The 13627-nt window shown below is 41.7% G+C and overlaps 1 protein-coding gene across 4 annotated transcripts in view; it reads left to right on the plus strand.

Annotated features, from left to right (window-relative positions):
- Positions 1-12301, plus strand: part of cbarpb (CACN subunit beta associated regulatory protein b) — a 15868-nt gene extending 3567 nt beyond the window's left edge. For all 4 annotated transcript variants that reach the window (XM_005734019.1, XM_005734021.1, XM_005734020.1 and 1 more), the window contains 7 exons: positions 3439-3500; positions 4473-4635; positions 5105-5276; positions 5606-5728; positions 6199-6433; positions 6937-7126; positions 8077-12301. In XM_005734019.1, coding sequence (XP_005734076.1) covers positions 3439-3500; positions 4473-4635; positions 5105-5276; positions 5606-5728; positions 6199-6433; positions 6937-7126; positions 8077-9595 — 2464 coding nt within the window. In that variant the 3' untranslated portion in view covers positions 9596-12301. The remainder of the gene's footprint in view (positions 1-3438; positions 3501-4472; positions 4636-5104; positions 5277-5605; positions 5729-6198; positions 6434-6936; positions 7127-8076) is intronic.
- The last annotated feature ends 1326 nt before the right edge of the window (positions 12302-13627 follow it).

The following is a 13627-nucleotide window of genomic DNA, read 5'->3' on the forward strand; positions in this document are numbered from 1 at the left end:
TATCTATCTATCTATCTATCTATCTATCTATCTATCTATCTATCTATCTATCTATCTATCTATCTATCTATCTATCTATCTATCTATCTATCTATGAACTAATAACCTTATAAGGCTTGTGATGCCCACACTGTATCTCAGTGCGTTTGATTCACCTGTGGTTATTTTGAGTTTAAATTTTATTATAATATTTTAGGCTGTTGCTGTTGTCACTGTTAGCACCAAGCAACAATACCAAACTCTACATCCTTGAAAATTTCCAAAAACTTGAAATCAACAGAAAAAAGAAAAAAAGAAAAGAAAAGAAAAAAGATTCAGGTGCACAGGTGTTGTTTTACCGAGCAGCAGAAAAGTATTTTGTTCACAGAGACTGCTCTCATGCTTTCATGCAACTGCTATTTCGAGACAAACCAGTTCTTCTATCAAATCTGTATACATGCATAATAGATAAAGCTTATTGCAAATGACGCTAACAGCATCCTGTAATATTATCCAGTTCTTCACTGTGACGTCATTAACAGGCAAAAAGTGAGACATCAAACAAATGAAAGCATCTTTGTAACACAAAAAAGCTATATTGCAGTAGGTGGTAAGAAAATAAATGTTGCCCTACTGTGACATCTCAGCATGTTAAAGCAGAACAACTCATTATACGATGTCTTCCATTTGAGTGTTGAGACTCCCATGAGGCTGCTATGAGAACACCTTAGTGGAAAGACATTCAATATTCATGCTTATTTATTTTGCGTGTTTATTGTACAGCAAGATGGCTGACCCTCGAGACTTTTTGTCCATCTCTACAGCAGCACACATTATCACGTATACTTGAATACATGAGTGCACAGCACCTAGATGCAGATAAACAAAGAGCTCAGAGGCTGAGGCGTGAAAAGCCTGGGAGAGAGCGCAAAAGGAGAATCGGACAGACCAGTACAAATGATGAGTGTAATAAGATTTCATAGCCGCCATCGGCAGTGATTAATCTTGCGTTTCAAACGAGTGCTGTGTGTGCACCGCTGAGAATATGTACACACAAACTCACGGGCATACCCTGAACGGGAAAGGAGGAGCCACAGAGGAAATGAAAGACAAGGAGAAGCACAGATCTGAGTGGAAAGAAAATTCCCTTAAGTCACTTCACACCCACACAATGCACACCAACATACACCCACCAACATAAACACACACACGCACACATACAACTTGTATCTCTGCACCACTCTGGAACAGCTTTCAGTTTCTTTTTTCTGCCTCATCAACTAGACCCTGTGTATGGGATTTAAGCAGCACTGTGGAGGATTATAAGCTACTAAAAACAAAAATTATAAGCTGTTAAAACAAAAAAGGGCTGCATAAAGATATGCTTATAGAGTAATAGACACTATCTGCTAAACAAAATGACCTTTATTGTGCATCTCCTCTATGTCCTTAAAGATGAGTGTAAGTGTACAATCCAATAAAGCATCATGCTTTATCAGTTCAAGAAGTCCCCTGGCTCTGAAGGTTATCAAGTTACTGGCAATGATTTAGGCCTTCATTGATTACACACCCGAGCAGGCCATTTATAAAAAAAGCACAGTGGACCTTCAGTCCTAATAACTTATTCTGATAGTTCTTTGATCGCTGAATTTGTAAGCTGTTCACATGCAAGTGTATTAATAAAGCACAAGAACTCAATGTATAAATGTAACAGTGACTCAAGTGAGAGGCGTGACACTGAAAGAACTTTGCAACAGCAATGATGATGGAGTATAACTTCCAAGGAGAAAAACATTGTTAAAAAACATATTTTGGGACCAAAAAACACCATTTTAAGCAGCTTGCATCAGATTTGACTGGAATCGCAGTTTTTCTGTCCTCCACACAAAACCATGCGTACGCATCTTCCCACTCCAGCACTGTTATTTATAAAAGAAGTACATATATATGTTTTTGAAACAGTATCAATCCTTTCATGGAAATGTGTAATATTTCCATGAAAGGGGCACTCTGTCAGTGCGCCCCAGGGCAGCTGTGGCTACAATGTAGCTTGCCATTGCCAGTGTGTGAATGTGTGTGTGAATGGGTGAATGACTGAATGTAGTGTAAAGCGCTTTGGGATCCTTAGGGACTGAGTAAAGCGCTATACAAATGCAGGCCATTTACCATTTACCATAAGGGAAGCAGAAAAAAACTATTATGCTAAATTCCCACTCAACATTTAAATTCTTGGACTCTTCTAGAGTAGTTCTCAATAGTCCTCATTTGTCTTATAATGTGTCTTGGAGCAGCTTCTTACTTGATCATCTGTCTGAAATTAGCTGCTTTAGCTTCCTCATCCCTTTGAGCTACCTTGTTTCTGATTGGATGACCCTTACAAACAGAGTGTTTCACTTCTGTAGTCACGGCCAGAGCTATGTGCTTTGGTTGACCATATTAAGTATATCTACTCTGACCAACATCACACAGAGCCAAGAAAGAGAAAACTGTCAGAAACAGAGGGGATGGAGCAGCCTGAGAATTTGGTGCACAGGGTTTACTTGCACATGAACAGATGCTTATTGTTTAATATGAGCAGCCATTGTAACAGCATAATTGTGACAAAATGAGGTAAGCCATAATATGTTACATTTAACATACACAGAGCAGGCATTTTTAATTTACACCTGTTCAGACACATACCTCTATTTCAACAATTAAAATGTACCATTAACAAATGTTAATGTGAAGAATGCAGTATGTAATAAATTCTGTGAGGTTCTTATTTATTTATTTATTGGAGGGATAAACTGTACATATTTTAAATAGCTGCTTCTGTAGAAAATTGTTGAGCATAAGGATGAAGGATCTCTGTAGTCTCAGAAAAATTCATTTTTTTTCCCCTTTTTTTTGAACTTACTGAGTTGACAACTTGCATTACTTTTCTCCTTTCAGAACTTTGTTCTATTTGTGATAGCAGAACTGGGACCACCTAATATAACACAGGGACTTTTCTCTGAATTTTACATTTGGTGAAAATATGCTTCTTCTTTGCAGTTGTCTTATTAGCCTTCGTCTAATAATCTGCAGTGGAAACAGCGCTTTTACATCATGAGTGTTTACAACCTTCCATGGATAAGGACGGAGCGAGGCTTGTGCACACGTGACCATTTATGGTGATGGACTTGTATAAAGGAAGGCCACGCATAAGTGCAGTTTCATAAGTCTGACAAAAAAAATGCAACATTTCTGCTTTCGTGCAAAGACACAGTTTTAAGTGTATCACCACAGACTGCCACGCATGTGGCCCCAGGTGCATTATTTTGACTAAGCTGAAGGTCAGATAGTAACACTGATCATAAGGCCTTGTTCTGTGGTGTCCAGAGTGCCTGCCTGCATCAGCGGGGTCCATCAGATGAAAGACAGACTTCAGGGGTAATCATGTCACTGCATTGATCTGAATGTTTTTGTGTGCCCCAGGGCCAGCAATGACCCTGAGAAAACCAACAACACCTACTTGGAGGAGTCTCAGCCCACCCATGGTAAGAGAAAAAAGAACTAAAAAAAGGAAGGAGAAGTGTGAGGGAGGGCTAGAGAAGGAGACAGGAGAGAAAGAGGCGAGTAAGTGAGTGAGGGAGAAGTAATGGAGATGGGGAAGCTGTGAACTGGAGAGATGGGATGATGGCATGGATATTTTTATCACGTCAGCACAAATGTGTAATGTCTATTCCATTAAAATATTGTGATCTCATCCCAATTAGCTGAAATGGGTGTGCAATTCCAGGAACACATTTTGACATTGTGTTACCAGTGAATGCTATCTGTGTCAAGTGAACAAGATATATTAGAGGCAGCATGTGTTTTGTACCACACTACTTTTGCAGTGCATTTAGTTTTCCAGTATTTGGGGGGCATTTTATAGTTTTATTACACAGTGCAATAGAGGAAACGAGTAGGAAGAGAGGTACCCATGGGGACTTGAATCAGACACGTTTTCTTCAGCGCTGTAATATGCTGTGTATTCATCCTAATGTAATATTAAACACCGCTCGTTACATGAACCCAGCACACGAGTCTATGTAATTCATCCCAGGGAGGACATGAATGCTTTTGCAAAATTTGAAGGCAATCCATTAAAATAACTGCTGAGACACAAAACCACACTGACACATTTCACAGAGGTCTAAAAAAACAGGAGATGAAAGTGGGAACTTCCTCTGGGGAGCATGATTCTTACAAAGTTTGGCATCGGCCCATCTTAGGTAGAGAGCAATTTTCAGTGAATGAATTAAAGCTGTATCCTGTTAGTCAGATTGGAGTAAAACACACCAAAGTCAGTGGGATCCATAAATGGTATTTCCATATTTCACTTTGTACTAGTGGAGTTTATTCACTGACTGACAGACCAGCATTACAGCTGAGCTCACACACTTACTTTTATTCTTCTATTGTTTTGTCCTTGTGCTCTTGCTATTTATGTAATTATCGTTCTCCTCTTCCTTCATTCTGGGCAGAAATCACCATCAGGGTGGATGAGTCAGACTGCCTGTCCATGGCCAGTTCTCATGACCAAGAAACAGAGCGTTTCCTCTCCACGGGCCCCACAGGCCGTCGCGTCTCCTTCAATGAGGCTGCACTCTTCGACCACGGCAAGAAAACCCAGGAGAAAGGCCGCAGGTTAGAAAGCCAACACAAACAAAGCAGCCCACATTTGCAAATCTCTGTGTTGTTGAATCGGCATTCACCACTCACTGATGTAGGTTCACGCCAGTGCTTAATTCTTTGTGAGCTCAAAGTATCTAAACCTTTTACTGTGTCCCACATGCGTTTGTTACTTTAGAGTTCAGAATAAAATCAGTCTGCATTATGTATGCTTCGGACACAAAAAGCTCTCACCCTTTGTTATTACTTCACTGCCCTACTTTTCCCTTAAAGCTCCGACTCTAAAATACTAATTTTTCTTTAAGCCTAAATCTAGAAATCATGGTAGTTCTAATGGGTTTGAAGTCAAATATCTCCCCTTGGTCGTTTCCCTCTTATACAAAGATAAGCTTCATGATTCAACACTCATGAAGAATTCATGCAACTCATGTCTCATCTTGCAGCAATTTACAGTTTTTTAGTAACTCAGCGTTCTCCACCTCAGGTACACTCTGACGGAGGGTGACTTTCATCATCTGAAGAATGCCCGGCTCACAAACCTCCACATACCTCCTCCGGCCCTCAAGATAGTCACCATCCACGAGTGCGACTCTGCGGAGAACACCATCACGATGACAACGCGCCCTGTTGCTAAGTCAGCCCTTTCCATCTTCCAGGTGACAGCCTTGACCTGCCATTCGTACTGATGTAACAATAGTCATTAGTATTCACCAGGGCCAATTAAAACATCTTTTATTTGGGTCAGGTCAAGAAAATCCGGCAACCTAATGAGTCCAAACATAGGGTTCAGGGATCATTTCAACAGACCCAGCATTAATTTTCCATTTAGGTAAAGCTGGGATGACAGCCTAGAAGGAAATCTGTCCTTGAAATTAATTGATATTTGTTACTTTAACACAAAAAATAAACTTTTCTAAAAGAATGTAAATGCACAGCAGTTATGCATAAGATAACAAAGTCTAGTTTTATTTGTGCTTTCCTGCAGCCAATGCTGTGTCCCTTGCCACAAACAGCGTTGACCAGCCTAAGTGTCAGTCCAAGCTGTGCCCTCCCTGGAGATGCTCTCAACTCTGTGGTGGACAGCACCAAAGAGCCAAGCTCCACTTCTGTGAGTGAAATATATCAATATATATTATTTTACATCACCTTGTTAATATGTTGTTGTACAAAGGATGGTGTCACACAACATTTTTATTGCTGAGGAGCCACACAGTAAAGATACATAAATCCAAAGGCCTTCGAGATGCTGAGCATGCATATAAATGATTTGTAAGAGGTCGTGCGATGAAAAAAGTAAACAAGGCATTAGTTTAGAATCTAGGTCAACATGGAGTTTGTGGAATGAATATTTAGTCATTTGTAGAGTGATACATTTTCTTAAGTCAGTCAGTCTTTACACCCACAAGCCAGTCAACAAGTGAGTCATCCACACAGACATTAGAGGGTCACGTAGCATGAGGGAGGACCAGCAAGAATGATGGCTGATGGGTAAACAAGGAACATCACTGTCGGATAGGATTTTACACAGACTACTACTCTTGGCAGGTTTTCTCTTTGACTATGTTTTTCTCTGCTCAGATTGAAATGATGGGAGTGGGGCCTCGGGGCAGAGGCAGCAGTGTCAGTGTGGGAGAATCAGCAGTGCTGGGGAGCGGTGCCTCTCCTGCTGGTGGCGGTGCAGGCCAGAGGCCCGTGTTGCAGTTCCTTACTAAACTGCGGCGCCATGCTAGTCTAGAGGGGGCCAGTCCCTACTTCAAGATCAAGAAATGGAAGCTGGACAGCAGCCAGAGAGCATCGAGTCTGGACACCAGAGGTAATGGATGGTATCTCTGTGATATTCTTTTTGAGAAAAATCAGTACCAGTGCAGCAAGGAAGTACAAATAGTTCTTCCTGGTTCTGGACTTTTATTTTTTTTGGTTTATTTGTGTGTGAAGTATTTGTGCCAGCTTTCTCTCTTGGTAAACATACAATGGTTAAGCAGCAGGCTTTAGCAACCAACTGTGAGCTGCCTTTTGACTGAGGTGGAGATGTACACACAAGCATAATAGACAGATGGCTCAGTGACGCAAAGATTGGTTGTTCCAAATCAATTTGAACCCCTGAGTAAATCCTCCACACCGATCCTCCTTATTCTATATACACACTTGTCTGCACGCGCCTCTTCTGTCATACCAAGTGACCTAAAAAAAAAAAAAAAACATCACAAAATCTTCTCCGCAGTTAATAGAAGCTTTCTGCTGAATTAAATGTTACTTCACTCCTGCTGTCATACACCTATAACTCACAGCTCTTTCTTCATGTGTGATGCGAGCCAGGCTCTCCAAAGAGGAGACAGTTCCAGCGCCAGCGGGCCGCCAGTGAGAGCATGGACCAGGATGACAACGATGCACATCATATAGACCTCATCCAATACATTGCCCGCACCCATGACGTCACCTATCGCCCTAGCCAGCCCACCACATGCCTCCTCTCGCCTCCTTCGACACCACCCCCCTCCCTCGGCAGGTATCTTTAATTCCCTTGCCATTCATCCCGTCCACTGCTTTGCTGCCTTGCACTCATTTCTTTATTTCAGCAAGAAAACCTGTGCTAACTACTTGTAGTAATTTACAACTCAAAGTCCTAATTCTCCACCACAGTGCGTTAACACAAAAGTTCCTAAACTAAATAAAACTGTAACTTATCATCTTGTCTTTTTTTAGACTAATTGTTTTTCTATGATCCGTAATTAGATGATATCAGACAATGCAGAGTTAAGTGTGAATACTCTGTAACCAAAGTCTGATCTGTCTTTTCAAACAATGCCATCAGTTTGAGCCACATGGAGAGGATTCCTTGCGGAGAATTGGGACGTGGGGTTTATAACAGGCACACGAAACCATTTCATTGCTGACTTGATGATGTAATGATGTTTTCAAAAGTACGATTATAATATAAGTTTGCAATTATAGCAGTGCAGGTTTTTTTAGGGTTTTATGTTACGCAACAAAAACTGCTAATGCTCATACATATTTTCTTACATAACTATTTATTTTCTTACACTGAATATGAAACAAATCAATGTTTTTGGTGTACATTTGTTTTATTGCTGAAAATAAAATCCATTTCTGTGAACAAAGAAATGCAATGATTCTTATGCTCATTTCCTCAGGTCATGTTATGCTCCGTGCATTACGTTTATTAAAATTCCCTGCCCTAAGATGAAAGCACCTTTCCAGAGTTTAAGCAGTTTCAGCTGTTCAGCTAAGATCACTTTAGAGACATGCAGCTGCAACCATTGCAAGTCATGATAATCATTCTGTGCTCTGTGAACACAACCATGTCTCAGATTAACATCCTATTTAGGTAAATGCTCACTGACACTTGTGTTGCATGTCTCTTTGTTTCTCTTCTTCCTCGTCTCTTTATTTCTTTTCATTTTATCTCATCTCTCCATCCCTGTGTGGATACTGCAGGGTAGAGGTAGAGGTGATGGTGGAGCCCAGCTGCAGCCATGGAGGACCAGGGGTGATTGGCCTGTCCCCTGATCCCCAAGAGGAAACGCTGTCCTTGGCTAGAAGGGAAAGTGCAAACCAATCCGACCCCATTGATCCCCAGGATTCCCAGTCACTTTACAGAGACATCTGGACATTACGTGCAACTCTCGAACAGTACGCAGCCTCTGACCAGAGCAGCAACAATGACAGGAACTCAGTCTGCAGTGATGCTGACAGTGTGTGTTCACTTGGTGGACGAACAGACACAGAAAGAGGTCTCCCCAGCTACCCATCCCAGGATTTAGGGGATGAGGGAGAGTGTGGGGAGGATGACAAGGACTTCTTTGTCTATATGGATGAGAAGATGGAGGTGAAGGAGTCAAAAAAGAAGAAACAGAAAAGCACAGACTCAGAGCGAGGGAGCAATGATGGAGAAACGGGGACTCGTAAATTACTGCAGATGGACAGCGGCTACGCGTCGATAGAGGCTCCGTCTCGAGGTCCGGAAGATCTGCGACTGTTTGGGAGCAGCAGCATCACCAGCAGCCCCAAAGACAGAACAGCCCACGAGAAAAGGCATCATTTCACCAATGCAGGGCGAACTGGCACGATAGGTGAGAGTTTTGAATCTCATCTCTTCGAGGAGGAGCCTGAAGATGAGTTGTTGTTGGGTGCCAGTGGAGGAGTTTCCACCGAAACAGGTGCTGGTTCACTGGGGTGGTTTCCATATGGTCATGTGCTCTCTCCTCGAGAAGCTGCACAGCTTCCACCTCAGCATTTAACCCTGCACCGCCGAGACTACAGCATAGATGAGAAGACAGATGCGCTCTTCCATGAGTTTCTCCGCCATGACCCTCAGTTTGATCAGCAGGAGTCCCCACTAAGAAAGCACCGGTCCCGAATCCACCTACGCAAGCAGTGGCAGCGCCACAAGCAGTGGAGCGATCCTGGTGTCAGACACTTCCAGTCCTCCTTTGAGAGACAGCGGACGCCTCTACGGAGGGGTGACAGTGTAAACTATCCCCTGGACACAAGCTACCACAGTACGCTGCCCCGCATCGTCAGTGCTCCTGACGAGGAGACGAGCGATGGGACCAGCAGCACACCTGAAACTCCAAAGGTAGAGCTCACAACATCTGAGGATGGAGAAAAGGTGCAGGGCGCCCCTGTCAGAGACACTGAGGACCACACAACCTCTTCCCCTTCGCCTCTTCATCCCTCCATTTCAGAGAAAGACGGAGGACTGACTGAGCTGCCTGACCCTCAGGATGACAGCAGACAGTCTAGCCACCCCTCTGAACCCCCAGATGAGCGTTCACGTCAGCTGCTCGACTCGTCGGGATACGGTCCACAAACCATCACAGCAGAGCTAACAGACAAACTGAGTGCTAACCTGGATGAGAGGTTGTACACGGGCCTTCGCAGGACCAAGGACACGGCTACAGAGTGTGTGACCGTGACAGCCACACACGCTTCTCCGGACCACAGCCCAGTGTAGCAGGGCTCCAATCGTCCTCCTCATCAACCTCCTGTCTGCTAATACACTCATTTCTTTCTGTTTGGTTTGTCTTGCTTCAGTTTCAATTAAACACCAATTCCCAGATAACCGTAGATACAGCTGATCCACCAGAAATGTATCCACTCTCTCCCTGCAAGTGTCAGCATTACAAAGCTGTTGAGTCTTCCCATTTTACAGCTCACTAACATCAACATATCAAAAATCATACAATTTTAGAAATAACTGCTTCCTCATTAAGTGTTTCTTTGTGTGTGTATTCTCTTTATGCCTCTTTTGCTGTCTTTCTGTCTCTGCTCTCCAGTAAAAGTAAATCAAGCTGAGAGCTGCTATGGCCTCTGTACTCCTTGATCCACTGTGAAACCAGGTGCTATTAGACAAGTAGAAGGCTAGTGAAGTGGACAAAACAGTTACCTACCAGTGCTGTGAGAGTAAATACTGTAGTAAAAACATAGTTGTGAATTCAAAGATTGCTTAGAACATCATAATAAAACTATATGAATCATAAATTATCTTGATGTGGCCTATTGCAGGGCAACACAGACCCTTTAAAAAAGTTAAATTAGTTTAGTAGGCTTAGTTCCTTTAAAAAGATTGACCCAAATAAGGAAGACGCTACGCTACATGGAGTTATTCAGAGTGGTTGTTTAGATCAGTGGTGTCCAGCCTGTTGGTTGACCGGATGACAGAAAAGGTCAAATTGAGGACATCCTCTATCACCAACTGTGTGATTGAAAATGCTTCTCGGCTTTGTGACACATTTCTTGTTTACTTGTAACTTTTTGTTTAATGAGCAGTAATATATTTTTGTATGTCTAGCTTGCTTAGATGACAGCGAAAAAACTGACAGTGCGGCAGGTTTAAAAATGAGACGTCCTGCCTGCCAACAGGAAGAACTATCAGACTAGACAAGATCCAGCACTCTGGTGCAATGATTCTTCATCAGTCAAAGATCCATCAGCTATGACTTTTATTACTTTGGGCATCACTGCACTAAGAATGAGAACAGAGCCAGAGTTGTGTTTAAAGCCATGATAAGAGAAATTACATAAAAGCTATTAGATATGAAGCTACAACTGAATTAATCAGGCAGGCATGTTCTCTCATGCTTACAAAACAAGCTTTATTTGTCAACATATGACATTCTAATTTCTGCCCCCCCTCCTCCTCTAATTTTCTTGAGAAAGTTGACAGTGCAGCAGATTCCTCCCTCGGGGGTTTTATGGCTTCCTGAAAGGTTATAAAACTATCAGAACAAAGTGTCTGTGTTTAAGTCGACTTTTTCTCTCTCTTATTTAGCTTTTTTTGCAATAAAAAACAAGCTGTAGTTGTGTCTAAATTAAACAAAAAAAAAAAAACATCATCAGATTAAGCTTTTTAGGCAGAGAATTCAATGCAGAATATGCATAAAAGGGAACACTGTAGATGATGGTGTTGAATATTAATCGTACAAGGAAACGGGGAGTCCTCCTCGCGTGCCCCGTCTTCCTTTACTCCCTTCTTTGAGGTTGGTGCCATGCAGGCAGTTGAAAGGACTGAAGGGAAATATCTGAGCAGACAACATTATCCTCCTCTGTTTGTTTGGGTGGATGATGATGATGATGCTCCTTTACAGTCTGCCCAAATTAGATCTTTCTCCTCTGTGTGACAGGAGTCTCCTAAGTGGACTCTGAGGCACAGGCTGAGTTTCCTATTACAAGAACAGTGACTGAGAATAAAGGAGATGAACTCAAATAAAGAATAGGGAGCCTAGTGTTTTTTTAATTGCTCTTGTCTTCCCCCCACCCAACCACCCACCCTACACACACACACACACTGAACAATTATGTCACAATTAAAACCACAATCCCCTGGAGCAATTTTGTGCCATCAATTATTGTTCTTCCTATGTTGGTGCTAGTTAGTAGGAAGGGAAGAAAATATCAACAAATCCCCCTTTCAGTTAGGATGGAAATGACACCTCCATGCTGATAATTATTCATCCCATCCTGACAGTTAATCTTAAAGAGGAAAACCGCTATGTTTTCCACAAAACGCCCCCCAAAAAGCCAAAATGTCTCAAACGTGAGTCAGTTTGAGACAACAGCAGCCACAAAAGAAAACGGCCATAAGGATTGAACTGAAATCAGTGCATCTGTACAAATATTACAGTTTGCTGTGTATACAAGCACAATATCACAATATCTAGACTGTATCAATATCCTTTATTAGGTTTAGGCAGATATTATATAACTGGGGACACTGTGGTAAATGGTGTTTGTATACTAACCAGTAGCCTGACAAATGCGTTGATGCATAGCAATGTGTTGGTCTGCATGAGTTCAAATTTTAGTGCAAATCTTCATGTTTTCTCAGACTAATGGTACCGATCCAGTCCATATTTAATGCTCAGTTGTTTAATGCAGAAGTCAAAGCACTGGTGTGACTAGAGATTTTGTATTTTATGGGATTTAAGAGTCATTCTAGGATGCTGTAAACAATGAGATTTTGTGGAATTTATCTCTTTGAAAGTAGAAGTATTTCTGTATTTCTTGCTTGTTAGTAAACTGCTTATTTTCTCAAAGGAAAAAAGAAAAGATACATTTTCTTAACAACTTTGCTTTTGATGATCCGAATCTATTGAGCCTTGAGGGACCAAATAATTTTCAAAAAGTGTTATTTTAGGCTTGTTTTCCAATCTGTGAATAAATGAATGAAGCAAAATTGGTTATAGCGTGCCTCATTTCTAGGGAATGGTTGTTAATCAAGGCATGGGAAAGGATTGCAGATAAGGTTCCCTCTCATGAATCTCATTTCATGTTTTTTTCCCTGTTGCTTAGGCTCATATTGATTTCTTGCCTCTTCTTATCACTTCCTCCAAATAATTGGGGAGTAAAGCCAAATCCTCTCTGTGATCTACAAAGGGAACTTTTCAAATGGCTGCCTTCCTCTTCACACCTTATAATCTGTCCTTCTGATATACAACGTAGACTGGAAACGGATCAGTAAAATACAAAAAGAAATCTGTCCCACTGCTTGGTGGTTGGGTGGAAGACACAAAAGTTGATCACAACTCAACACGTAGCCCACACAGCATGTTAGAAACATACTGACGGTACAGAATAACAAAGTTGAGAGATCGCAATAGTTGATCTGTTACTGATATGTCCATTCAAAACCCTAAATGTCTACCTCATGGTGCAACAAAAGGAATGAGCAGAGTAGAGCTGCTTCCACACATGATTTCCAAACAGTGGAGAGGATCACTTCTGAATATTTTCAAGAGGTAGTTTCATTGATATGCATGATGACCGGTGGAAATATTCTGTGCAGACCATGTTGGAAGCAGGACAGATGAAAAACAAAGGGGCTACTAACTGCAATATTCTCACACTGGCCTGATCGGACATTAGTTAGATTATGGACCAGGAAACTGGCAGGTTAAAGGCCATTTCGTGTCCAATGCTTCTAAATTGCACCTTTGTGTTTACAAGTGCTGCTCTATTAAGTAAGTTCAGGCCAGAAGTGCATCTGTGATTCATCCACAACAGCACAGTAGAAGAATTCTCAAAAAAATAATCTAATAACTGTTGAGATGTTTCAGTCATGCTCACCAGATGACCTTTCATGGACTGACGCCACAAAAACAAAATAGTGCCATAATATTTTAATATTATAGTTTTGTTTTTTTCTGTTGCAATCTTAATTAAAACCACATGACAACTAACCATTGCAAGTACTGCTGGAGGAAAAGCATGGCTCTGCATACATTTTTGAGGTTGGGGTTAACTTTAAGGAAACCTCCGGTGAACTTATAAGACTGGGAAGTGATGAAAAAAGAGCGATCCAGATTAATGCAAAGTCTGTCTCATCCTGTACAAGCTGGTCAGAGCAGAAGTCACAAATTATCTTGTCAAAGTTTGGGATTCCGCCAACCCACCAATCAAACCATGTATCACAGTCAAAGTAAAGCAAACTGCACAGTGTTGCTGGCTGAGGTGGAGGAAACTGCAGGGAGAAGAGCAAACAGGCTCC

This window comes from Pundamilia nyererei, unplaced genomic scaffold (assembly GCF_000239375.1).
Source record: "Pundamilia nyererei isolate P.nyererei 1_Seehausen unplaced genomic scaffold, PunNye1.0 scaffold00056, whole genome shotgun sequence".
NCBI classification, from domain to species: Eukaryota; Metazoa; Chordata; class Actinopteri; order Cichliformes; family Cichlidae; genus Pundamilia; species Pundamilia nyererei.